At 42.5% G+C, this 13,574-nt stretch overlaps 1 protein-coding gene across 1 annotated transcript in view; it reads left to right on the top strand.

The window, feature by feature from the left end:
- RLF (RLF zinc finger) overlaps positions 1-13,574 on the top strand; it is a 428,411-nt gene that overhangs the window by 157,824 nt on the left and 257,013 nt on the right. The window contains exon 3 of the mRNA XM_086957683.1: positions 1,303-1,384. Coding sequence (XP_086813809.1) covers positions 1,303-1,384 — 82 coding nt within the window. The remainder of the gene's footprint in view (positions 1-1,302; positions 1,385-13,574) is intronic.

The raw sequence follows: 13,574 nt of genomic DNA, 5'->3' as shown, positions 1-13,574 counted from the left end.
GGAGAACCAGGCCAGCAGAGCTGCGCTAGAGCCGGAGAACCAGGCCAGCAGAGCTGCTCTAGAGCCGGAGAACCAGGCCAGCAGAGCTGCTCTAGAGCCGGAGAACCAGGCCAGCAGAGCTGCTCTAGAGCCGGAGAACCAGGCCAGCAGAGCTGCTCTAGAGCCGGAGAAACCAGGTTAGCAGAGGTGCTTTAGAGCCAGAGAAACCAGGTTAGCAGAAGTGCTTTAGAGCCAGAGAACCAGGTCAGCAGTGCTGCTTTACAACGACCCATAACATCAGTGGGTTGATTTGTTTCAGCCTTTTGTATACCTCCAAGGTTCAGTAGGCTTTCTTCAGGACCAGAAATGTGGTTGTTCCAAGGCGTGCGGATAGCCAAGTGGGTCTACAGGGAGCAGTGTCCTATGACAAATGGGTGACAACAGGGATCGCCTGCCCCCATTGACTTACGAAGCCTCACTAAATATAGGACATAGACCATGAAGAGGAAAATGTCCATTATGGTCTGTATGTTGCATACATGTTTGTTCCATTTAACTAGTCAAGAGTTGTAAATATAAACCCCAAATTGTAGGGATTAAACATAGGTTTTGGGCCTGAATAAAGCTTACTGACTCTTAGTGGCATACAAAAGGCTGAAACATGTAGACCCTCTGATTTTATGGGTCATTGTACCCACACATCTTTGTTTTTCTCTGCCAAAATACCTCAGTAGTAAAAAGGAGTTAGGATCCAGAAGGCACTTTTAATTCACATTCTAAATCCCTCATCCTTAGCTGAAGAGTTCTGTTTATCATACCCAATAAACATTCCACTGTTTTTATTCTCGCCAAAGCACCCTGCTAGTAAATAGGACTTGGGATCCTTAATGTGATTTTAATTTGCACCTGTTATTCCTTAGAAAGAGCTCCGCTTACAAACTGTGTTAAGCCCGCCCACTCACACTAGGTGTCGTGGGTGAGGTTCTGGTGATAAAGAATCATACTAAAATATCCAGGAGATGCCAGGATCACACGTATTTACCTGGGTGCGGATCCTCTACTGTCCTGAGACATGCTAGGACCCCCAACTGATCTTTTAGATTTAAGAGATCAAGATAGAAAAGGTTAACCTTCCTTTGTGTTGTTACTTGTTGTAATCTGGGAGGCTGAAGGCTGCCTTTACATAGCTTCTCACTCCCCCTTTTAGGTCATATAGATGTTTATTATAGTTAATTTTACAGTTTGTAATCTTCTACCTATTTTTAAGGATGATTCGATTTGTAGGTCAAGCAGTGTTTTCAAATGACCTAACTTGTATTTTAGGAGTTGCTTTGAGATGCTGTTGTCCGTGCCAGAAAGTGAACTCAATTGTGAAGAGTGGTTACTATTCCAGCAGACACTTCAGGTCAGTATACTTTACTAAAGAACTTTCTAATGTGAGTCACGTATTTAAGACTAAAATAATTGTTTCTCAATCATAGTTTTCTTTTTTTCTGTTTGTACCAAATGACAAATGCTCCCCTTGATGATTATTAACTTCTGTGCTAGCCTTATCATTCAACCATACATCTCTCACACTTTAACTTCATTCTTCACAATAAGGCAAAAGCAAAGTACCACAATAAAAGAATATTTAGCTTTAATCATACTCTCTATAAAACCTAAAATGATATATTTAATAACAAGCATTGGTGTAAATGCATTAGGTTCTCCTATGTGATTAATATAAAGTTATTACTCCAGCATTGGAATTTTCATAGATTGACATGCTTGAATCATTCCCAGTCGTCAAGATGGGAGTCCCTGGTACATCAAAATAACAAAGCTAATACACAGCAGAAACCAGGCCTAGCCCCATGTCATTTTTGTAGCTTCTTAATTGTTTCGCAGGGAGGCTCCTCTGAGCACTGCTTAGCTCCTTCTACTTCTTCAGTTGTTTTTAGGTCTCTGCCTGCGATGGCTGCACAGACATGCTCAGTCGAGCTGGTGAGATTTAATGAATTTAGGTATTTTTTACTAGTGAGGTTAAGCCCCGCCTCTCTTTTCCATTGGCTTGCGTCACCGTTCATGCTAAACGGTGGCTAGCCATTAGAAAAGAGGTCCTAGTGATGTTCTTCTTTCTCTTTTAGCCCTGTCCCTTTCAGACTAGGTTCCTTGACTTACTGCTGTGGTAAAAGCTTTCTGATCTTCTTTATAGGGCGAAACAGATGGCCCCATAAAGAAGATAAGGAGCCTCTTACCACAGCAGTAAGTCAACCAGAGCCCGTCCGAGTGGGACGGCTCTAAAAGAGAAATGTGTAAGTCGTCCGTTCTCGGACCCTGGCAGGTGCTCCCAAACCATGCTCCAAGCGTTTCGCCAATACTGTTTTGTGATTCGGCTCGAGTTTTGTGATTCGGCTCGAGTTTTTTGATTCGGCTCGAGTTACCCGATTGCTGCCTTGGCGCGTGCCCTTCGTTAAAAATGTGTGGCTTGTGTACCCATAAAACCTGAAGTCGGCTTGTTTTATTCTTTAAAGCTGAGCGCAGTAGTCCCGCGGCCCTGGACGCTCATAGACAGCCATGGCTGCTTGCCAGGGCTCAGTATGGAGGGGCGTATATGGAGGATCTCAGAGGAGCAGTAGTGGCAGAGCAAAAGAGCGGTACCAGGGGATGGTGAGTCTAAGGGATCTTAGCCCCAGGCCTCATGAAGCGGGGCTAAAGCGCTATCGGATGTCTGTTTCGTTTACGCTTTAACCCTTTCGATGCTCATGACGAGCTCAGCTCGTCATGATGCACAGTTGAGCTGTGCTGATGACGAGCTGAGCTCGTCATGACACCAGCAAAATGGCAATTTCCAGCACATGGGGGGGGAAACGCCTAGCAGCCAAGGTGTTAAACATAAATCCAGAGCGAAGACAAATAACACTGTGCTGCCATAAAATGACGCAGGCTGCTTGGCGGCCATTCCCAGGGCCACTTTAATCTCTGCTATCGTGCATGTGCACAGAGCACCTACCCTGGGCATGGGAGCCCGGCTCCCTCGCTGCCTCCAGTGTCCTCTCCTGCGGCCCAGGAAATAAGGGCGCGGAGGGAGGAGACGAGCAGCGCCCGCCGCTCCGGACTATTCACACGCAAACTATATAGGTCCATAATTTTCCCTCTCAACCTGCTGTCAGCGTGCGGGCTCATCCCAACAGGGGGCAAACGCCGGGCAAACCTCTATAGCACAGCACAGGCACAGAGAGCTCACTCAAACAGTGCACGCACACAGCTCGCACAGTGTCTATTACAAGCGATAAGATTGTTTTCCCTTAAATTCAGCACAAGTGTAGCATGACGCAGGACAAGCTTTCTTGGGGCTTTAAGTCGAATGAAAAAACATTTTGGGGGCGGCAGAGACTCTCAAAGAGGTGTAGCTTGGTACGAGCTCAGGTACAGCATGTGACAATACAAGCGTCACTGCGGGTCATACAAGGTACAGTTACCAGACGACCAGCTCTACTCACGTGCCTCACAGCTGCAGAAGTGGCATGAAGAGCAGGACATCCAGGTTCATGACAAGAGCAGCAGCACAGGAGTCTTGGCACAGGTGTGAACCCGGTATACATAACACAGCAGAAGCAGCAGAGCCTTCCCTTAAACACAGCCAGCAATGAAAGCACAAGCGGTACGTACATCAGCACTCCCACACTGCTTTATTTTACCCCCGTTCCCTTCTGTTGCGCTGTGGCACGAGCATCATTAGTTCCAGGCCAGAGGAAGAGAAAGAACGATGCATTCTAGGGCCACCCGACAGAGTCAAAAGCGGGCTGCCAATGTAGTGAACTTAATGCTAGTAAGATTGAGAATGACAAGGGCCGCCCCTCACAGGGCTTTCCGGAAGGACTGCTCACAGTAGGGCACTGGAATGAGGGCTACATAGACAAGCACCGAGGGGCTGGCAGTGTACACGCACTTAGCGCTTAGCACTGCAGTAAACACAGAGCCCACCCAGACATCGATGGTCGAAAGTGATCCATTGCTTTGGAAAGATGAATCCCTGTGCTTCATGGGGATCTCAGTGCTCCAAGCACAGGGGTTTCTTATCGCAAGTGCATCCCTGCTGTCGGCCCTGCGCCCCTCTCTCTGAGTTGCATGGGTACTGGGGCACCCAGGTTCTCTCTAAGGCGCTTGAGGGCAGGCGTGCTTTTCGCAATGCACTTGGTTGCTGATTAGGGGCTCCAGGGATAACTGCTGAACGATGTGCGAAGGCCCTGGAGTACCTGTGTGTCATCTGTGGTTCACTGCGGTGCTCTGGTGGCAGGGCAGGTCGTGTTGCTCTTTATCTTAGATGTCTGTTTGGATCCCCTTCTAGAGGATTGAACACCGCTGTCCCATCACAACCGATCACGGGACGTGGGGGGTCATAAAGCTCTCGTCCCAGGGGTCTCTTATAAGGATCAACTTACCTGGCGGAGGGAGATTTCTATTCCTTATGATTCATGAATTTTGTGTCACGAGGTACAAACAACAGAAAGCATGAACCCCCGCTCGTATCCCCAGACTCTACCCCAAACCATAAACATCTCGGCTCCAGGGGTGAAGCTTGGTCAGTAGGATGGGGGAGGGGGTAACTAGACTCCTGGAATGAGTTGAACTTAAGGAACAGTAGGAAGAGAGAGGAGTGCGGACTTTCAGAAATACTCAATATTTTGTAAAATAATTTTTTAAGATTTTTAAAACCGAGATGAGAGAGTGTTTTCATCTGCGTGTGTGTAAATACCCCAAGTGAAATCCGACATACGCCTTACTATACCCAACTGGAAAACCTTGTACCAAACTATTCAATACAGAATCCTTTTATTAGGGGGTGTACCCTCTGCCCCCGCTATGCCCCTGCTCAGCTCTCCCATCTTCAGCACCCAGAACTCTGGGTAGTTCTCAGTTAAGGTGGAAAGCAGCTCCTGTTAGAACACTCAACACCAGCGATACTCTAGATCTGCTCACCTCAAATGTCTGTTTTTCTATCAAAGTTTTAAAGCATAGGATTAGCAAAGTGCCATCCACGCCGAGATAGCAAAGGACAAAGTCTTTTGCTATTTCTACAGCAAAGTCTTCAAGCCTAGGACTAGCACAATGCTGTCCTTGCCGAGCTGTAAAATGACAAAAGCCATTTATCACTCCAGGCACAGTATTAGAGCTCTGAATTGGGTAAGAGCAACCCCTGACAGTGTGTGTATATATATATATATATATATATATATATATATATATATATATATATATATATATATATATATATATATATATATATATATATATATATATATATATATTCAAAACCATAGGTTATAGACAATATATAGTTAGGGATTAGCATTTACAAAATCTTATTTTACTCGCACAAAACCATTGAAATTCGCATATATAGTTAGTTGCACTAACTATATATCACGCACCCGCAATCCACTGCTGATGATGTCCCATATTACATCATTCATGACATGGTCAGTGACATCACTGATGACATCTCATTTGACATTACTCATCACATCACTGATGATATCATTCATGTGATAATACGATGAACCTCTTCAGATTCTAATATAACCTTAGATACAATCAGTGTAAACAGACACTCACAGACTGTCACTCATCCATGGAGTTACTCACACACCTAGTCACTCATGCAGAAAATCAATCACACCTCCATTTCCTCAACTATACAGTTATATACACCTTACTTATTCAAACATATACTAACACATATTTACTCTCTTATACAATACGTGATGCAAGTTTACAATGATCCATACAGCCATTCACACATTCACTGGCTCTTATGCACAGTAATTTATATATGACAACTCTCACATGTACTGTGTTTTACATATGTACTTACTTTGACATGTAGCACTGAGATATACATTCACTCACCAATACACCCATGCACACAGTCAACAACCCATACAGTTGTTTCCACATGCAGGTTTGAATCCATACATCTAGTGAATCAACTGTTGACACATCTATGCACAGTCACACACCTCCCACACACACACACTCACTCTCCTATACAAATACTTGGGCAACCAATCAATAACCCATATAGTTACTCATATAGCTACTGATCAACACATGCAGCAGTTTACAGAACAACAGATATAATGATGCACAAATTAAGACAGTTTAGTCACTAACCCATGCACTCAGTGAGACTCATTTAATCACTCTCTCATACAATCAGTCATGCACCTACTAAATACTTCATCCAGACACTTATACATCCACTCATTCTTTAATATGTAAGACATATTTTAACTTTACAGAAACATACAGTCACTGGATAATGTCATCAGTGATGTCATCAGTGATGTCACTGACCATGTCATGAATGATGTAATATGTGACATCATCAGCAGTGGATTGCGGGTGCGCGATATATAGTTAGTGCAACTAACTATATATGCGAATTTCAATGGTTTTGTGAGTAAAATAAGGTTTTGTAAATGCTAATCCCTAACTATATATGGCCTATAACCTATGGTTTTTTCAGTGAATTTTTAAGGTTTTGTAAATGCTAATTCCTAACTATATATGGTCTATAACCTATGGTTTTTTCAGCGAATTTCAATGTTTTTTTAATAGCAAATATCAAAAGCTGTAAAATGTATTCTTATTCTAATTCAAAAATATATTTTATATTTTTGTAATATAATTTTTTTTTTTATAAAAAAAATTTGTTTCGCTGCCGGCCCGCGAACCGGGCAGCTTCCCGTTAGCTCAATTTGGTTCCGCGACCCGGTCCGTGAACCGGTAAACGTTCCGTTAGCGCAACCACCGCGTTAGAAAACAACATCGTGACGCGTCGCGTAAGCGCGACGTATCGCGTTGCCGCGTAATGCGTCTTATGACGCGCCGCGTTAGCGCACCAGGAAGCGTTCTGGAACGCGAACCGGAACACGAAGCGCAGCACCCCGGAAGCGCTCCGGGGCGCGTAGCGGGACGTGTAACGGAAGCGTAACAGGTCATGTGACTTGAAAATAACACTTTTTATTGGTTGATTTCACTTTTGGTTTCTGAATGATGTAAGGCTAGGTCATGTGACCTAAAAATAACACTTCATTAGTTTAGAACATTTTTTTTCCCCAAATGATGAAAGCCCCCTCCTATTTTTCTCACTCTGACTTTCAACTTTGTGAGAGGAAGAACTATTTTGATTATTGGAAGATGGCTTCAATTGTAGGTGCAGCTGGTGGACCCCCACCACCACCACAACCTCCTAGGAAGGATGGACAACCTCCCCAGTTTATTCCCAACCCTGAAGAAGAAGAGGAGGAAGAAGAAGAACAGGATGTACAACAAATAGAATTTTTGCCTGAAGAGCCCCGGAAATCACACCGCAAGGACAATTTTATTTGGCAGTTTTTTTCATTTCCTGCAGGCCAAAAAAAGGTGAATGCCCGTTATGTTACATGCCTGATATGTAAAGAACCTCTGTCCCGAGGCACGGATAAAAAGTATAGCTTTGGTAACTATACTATGCATCGCCACATGCAAAGGTGGCATCCAATAAATTAGTGTGGCGGAGGTGCGTAACCTATGTGAAAATCCACAAACTCCTGTGGCCACCACCTCAACCCATGAAAGTCTTTCGGGACCAGGGGCGAGGGAGACGGTCTTTACAACAAGGGGTGGTGAGGGACAGAGTCTCTGAATTAAGCAGAAAGCTCTCACCCAGTCAAGAGATCAGGGCTAGATCCAACACCGTTTTTTAGCTCACTGCACCATGCCAGTTTCAGAACCTGGCTGTATGCAAATTAGTCTGTTCCTGTCCCAGTGCATGATGGGAACAGGGCAAACCAAACTACAAAAGCCAATTCTTACACTGGGAAGGAAACAAGCTCCCGGGGACCGGTTTCTGGCATTACAGCCGTCTTCGGCCCGGTTTGCTTGAATCCTGATGGTGCAATGAGCAAGGGTCTCACATCTGAGAATACCCTTCCACGCTTAGGGTGGACAAAAATATTTACAACAAGGGGTGGTGAGGGACAGAGTCTCTGAATTAAGCAGAAAGCTCTCACCCAGTCAAGAGATCAGGGCTAGATCCAACACCGTTTTTTAGCTCACTGCACCATCCCAGTTTCAGAACCTGGCTGTATGCAAATTAGTCTGTTCCTGTCCCAGTGCATGATGGGAACAGGGCAAACCAAACTACAAAAGCCAATTCTTACACTGGGAAGGAAACAAGCTCCCGGGGACCGGTTTCTGGCATTACAGCCGTCTTCGGCCCGGTTTGCTTGAATCCTGATGGTGCAATGAGCAAGGGTCTCACATCTGAGAATACCCTTCCACGCTTAGGGTGGACAAAAATATTTACAACAAGGGGTGGTGAGGGACAGAGTCTCTGAATTAAGCAGAAAGCTCTCACCCAGTCAAGAGATCAGGGCTAGATCCAACACCGTTTTTTAGCTCACTGCACCATCCCAGTTTCAGAACCTGGCTGTATGCAAATTAGTCTGTTCCTGTCCCAGTGCATGATGGGAACAGGGCAAACCAAACTACAAAAGCCAATTCTTACACTGGGAAGGAAACAAGCTCCCGGGGACCGGTTTCTGGCATTACAGCCGTCTTCGGCCCGGTTTGCTTGAATCCTGATGGTGCAATGAGCAAGGGTCTCACATCTGAGAATACCCTTCCACGCTTAGGGTGGACAAAAATATTTACAACAAGGGGTGGTGAGGGACAGAGTCTCTGAATTAAGCAGAAAGCTCTCACCCAGTCAAGAGATCAGGGCTAGATCCAACACCGTTTTTTAGCTCACTGCACCATCCCAGTTTCAGAACCTGGCTGTATGCAAATTAGTCTGTTCCTGTCCCAGTGCATGATGGGAACAGGGCAAACCAAACTACAAAAGCCAATTCTTACACTGGGAAGGAAACAAGCTCCCGGGGACCGGTTTCTGGCATTACAGCCGTCTTCGGCCCGGTTTGCTTGAATCCTGATGGTGCAATGAGCAAGGGTCTCACATCTGAGAATACCCTTCCACGCTTAGGGTGGACAAAAATATTTACAACAAGGGGTGGTGAGGGACAGAGTCTCTGAATTAAGCAGAAAGCTCTCACCCAGTCAAGAGATCAGGGCTAGATCCAACACCGTTTTTTAGCTCACTGCACCATCCCAGTTTCAGAACCTGGCTGTATGCAAATTAGTCTGTTCCTGTCCCAGTGCATGATGGGAACAGGGCAAACCAAACTACAAAAGCCAATTCTTACACTGGGAAGGAAACAAGCTCCCGGGGACCAGTTTCTGGCATTACAGCCGTCTTCGGCCCGGTTTGCTTGAATCCTGATGGTGCAATGAGCAAGGGTCTCACATCTGAGAATACCCTTCCACGCTTAGGGTGGACAAAAATATTTACAACAAGGGGTGGTGAGGGACAGAGTCTCTGAATTAAGCAGAAAGCTCTCACCCAGTCAAGAGATCAGGGCTAGATCCAACACCGTTTTTTAGCTCACTGCACCATCCCAGTTTCAGAACCTGGCTGTATGCAAATTAGTCTGTTCCTGTCCCAGTGCATGATGGGAACAGGGCAAACCAAACTACAAAAGCCAATTCTTACACTGGGAAGGAAACAAGCTCCCGGGGACCGGTTTCTGGCATTACAGCCGTCTTCGGCCCGGTTTGCTTGAATCCTGATGGTGCAATGAGCAAGGGTCTCACATCTGAGAATACCCTTCCACGCTTAGGGTGGACAAAAATATTTACAACAAGGGGTGGTGAGGGACAGAGTCTCTGAATTAAGCAGAAAGCTCTCACCCAGTCAAGAGATCAGGGCTAGATCCAACACCGTTTTTTAGCTCACTGCACCATCCCAGTTTCAGAACCTGGCTGTATGCAAATTAGTCTGTTCCTGTCCCAGTGCATGATGGGAACAGGGCAAACCAAACTACAAAAGCCAATTCTTACACTGGGGAGGAAACAAGCTCCCGGGGACCGGTTTCTGGCATTACAGCCGTCTTCGGCCCGGTTTGCTTGAATCCTGATGGTGCAATGAGCAAGGGTCTCACATCTGAGAATACCCTTCCACGCTTAGGGTGGACAAAAATATTTACAACAAGGGGTGGTGAGGGACAGAGTCTCTGAATTAAGCAGAAAGCTCTCACCCAGTCAAGAGATCAGGGCTAGATCCAACACCGTTTTTTAGCTCACTGCACCATCCCAGTTTCAGAACCTGGCTGTATGCAAATTAGTCTGTTCCTGTCCCAGACGGTCCCCACTATTCAAACTAATTTTCAACACATCAAGCTAGTGTGCATTTATTGTGGGGGTTTGCTTTGTTACTGCGAGATGAGCGTAACCTTAATGAACAGAGCATATGAAAATCACAAGAGCTCAAAACGCCCCAGAAAGTGATTTTTTTTTTTGCTCCTGTTGAGCCGTTTCTAATGCCTGTTTTTCGTTCTTCCCCCTGAAAAAACAAAAAAAATATATAAAACCTTTCAAAAAATACAAAAAAACTATAAAAATGTTCATAAAAACAATAAAAAAAATATAAAACAACAAAAATAATAAAAAAAAGTTCTTTTCAGAACTACCTCCCCTTTATAAGAAATTGCTAGAATGTTTAACACTCTGGCAACCTTTATTTCTTTTGATTCGCTTGCCGGTACGCAAACCGGAAGCGAACCCAAATTTTTTTTTTTTTTTTTTAAAAAAGAAGAGTAAGTAAACCGAGAGTAATGTTAAAAGAAAGACAAATAGAGGGAGTAACACACAGATACTGTTGAAAGAGGAACTGAGAAAAGGAGTGGAAAGAGTAGTATAAGTAAGTAATAGAAAAAGAAATAAGGGAAGTAGCAAAGGCAAAAAACTGAGGGTTAAAGAAATGAAGCAGTGGAACTAATAAAAGTTAAATGTGATAGAGATGTAACGTAAAGAGTACTAAACACTTACCTTATAATTGTCGTTAACTTAGTCACTTGTTATTTTTATACTTTTAATCTGTGTAAGAAAGAACAAACATTTTTAAATTAATAGAAGGTAGTAAAAGGTGAGTGAGCTTGAGACAAGATGAATACATATTAAAAATCACAATTCAAAGTACAAAATTAATTATACATATTTAATGGTTTATTGTTGCTGTTCTCAGAATATATCAAATTTCACTGAAAAGAGTGAGTTGAAGGTATTCATCATATAACAGCGGGGAAAAAAACACAATCAAAATGATTGTGTTTAAAAAACACATAAAATATAATCAATCAGAACTCCTCAAAAGTAACTTACTTTCTATGACGTCAAAGGATGTCCTATGAACAGCTTATACTCTGTTGTGCTGTTACTATTTTCTGCCCGCCACTTTCTGAAAGATAAGCTCCATCGTTTTAAGAAAAATGAGACATACAAAGCAATTTAAAACAGCACACTAAATTACAGCAACACCTAGAATCATTATAATCCAGTTACCTACCCTAAATTCTCACTTCTGAAAACAAGTCAAAAGGCAACATTGCTTCATACTAAAATGGTAATCATTGACGAAAGACTAGCCTTTTTTATATTTCAAATAAGCTGTGTAATATCCTGATGTTGTTAAAGGACCATCATAACATATAATATCTGCAGTTACAAATGTTCTTCCTGAAATCGATGACTATGTAGTCAAAACATTTTTAATTAGACATGACAACTTATTTTCATCCAGTTTATGTAGTTGAAATTGTAAAATGACATTTCACCCATAAGTTTCTATAAATGTGGACAGCATTGCAGACTTACATTTCCTCTACTCCTTGTTTTGATCTACTGCTTGAATTAGCTTATAAACACAAACAGTTTTCGCTCTGTACTACACTTATCCTCAAGGCCATATAGAGTAGGAGCCATTAGAACCTCTTGAAATTCCTCAGAACAAATCCCAAGATTCCTTCCCTAAAATTTTAGTTGTAAGAATTTTGAAGGTGGAAAGGCAATCTTTTTTTGAAAGTTAAAACAGAATCATTGCAGAATGACCAGCCGTTTCCAGATTTTAAATAAGCTGTGTAATGTCCTGAAGTTGTTGAAGGACCGTCATGATATATAATTGCTGTAGTTACAAAAGTCCTTCCTCATATTGACAACTGCAAAGCCACAAAATTATTAATTAAAGTTGTCAATTTAGTTCCATCAGACCTACATCGTTGGAACATTAAAATGACATACTGGCCATATCTTCGTATAAATAATGTGGACAGCATTGCAGACTTACATTGGCTACACTCCATGTTTTGATCAGCTGCTTTTACTAGCTTATTGAAGGATACTGATTTACTGTCAGGCAAAGTTAAATATATAAATCTTTCTGAGTCTACACTAGTAGTACTTGATAGCCTACAGTTCTCGCAATCATTCTGCCATTGATAAGAAAGGCCAAACAGATAATCTACATCTACACCTTCATCTTGCAATACATCAAGCATATACATTAAAAACTCTTGACAATCCTGCTGAATATTTTGAGAGAATTGCGTTTGACCTGAACATTTGTCTAACAGATTACGAATTTCAGACACACTTTCTACTCTTCTTCTATCAGCGCTACATTTCTCTAACACAGAATTCAACAAACAGCATAAACTTTGTTCCGAATTGATCACAATCTGTTCTTTTAAAGTCTCTAGTGAAAAGACAACATTAACCACTACATTAGCATAGCAGTTGACATCAGAACTATTTTCAAATTGAAAACCAACAACATCTTCAACAGAATTCATTTTCTTTCTGCTTCCAATTTTCGGTTCATCGACTTTTGGTCTTTTTGCTACAACCTCCCTACTATTACTGATATTTCTTCGTTTCCGGCCTACCACACGTTTCTCAAACAAAGGATATTGAGGCAAATGTGGCGCATACTCTCTTCTTAACCTATTGTATTCCTTAACACAATCTAGATCTGCACAAATGTTTGTGACATCACAGTCAATCAAGTACAATCCCGATAAAGTTCTGACTCGTGACAATGCTACATAAGCCATACCCTCCTTGAACACAGAGCTGCCAATATTCACCAAAGCAGTGTCTACACTTAAACCTTGCGATTTATGGATTGTCACCGCATATGCCAAGCAAACAGGAAACTGCTTACGGCGAACATATAAGTCTTTTACAAGCAAAAACCTAGCTGTGCAATGACCAATTAGCTGTACTACCTCAATGCCATCAAATTTAATTTTTAAAAATTCAATTCCATCTCTATTTCTGTATTTCTCAAAATCAACAACATTACTCATTGATCCATTTACCAGACCTCTTTCAACATGTAAATTCCTTCTCAAAATGATACGGCAATTTAAGCACACATTCCGCCTCTTTTCAAAACCAGCAGTTTTAGATATAGTCTTCTCTAATGAATCCAATTTAGATTTCAAATTCTCAGACAAAATAATTGTTGCTCCCATATGCTCTATTCTGTCAATAGCTTCCAGTTTCACAATCTCTTGGTTTTCTAAATTCAACATTTTGTTGTTGAAGATGGAACATTCTGCAAGAGTTGGCATCAAACATATTCCAGATTTCTTCTCAGTAATTTTCTGAAATATATCCTGTGGCAGAACGTCTTCTTCTGGATACAAATTTGACAGTAATCGTGCATGTAA

Source organism: Lissotriton vulgaris, chromosome 2_1 (assembly GCF_964263255.1).
Source record: "Lissotriton vulgaris chromosome 2_1, aLisVul1.2, whole genome shotgun sequence".
Lineage (NCBI taxonomy): Eukaryota > Metazoa > Chordata > Amphibia > Caudata > Salamandridae > Lissotriton > Lissotriton vulgaris.
Note: the sequence above shows the minus strand (reverse complement) of the source record. Positions and strands in the feature narration are given on the sequence as shown.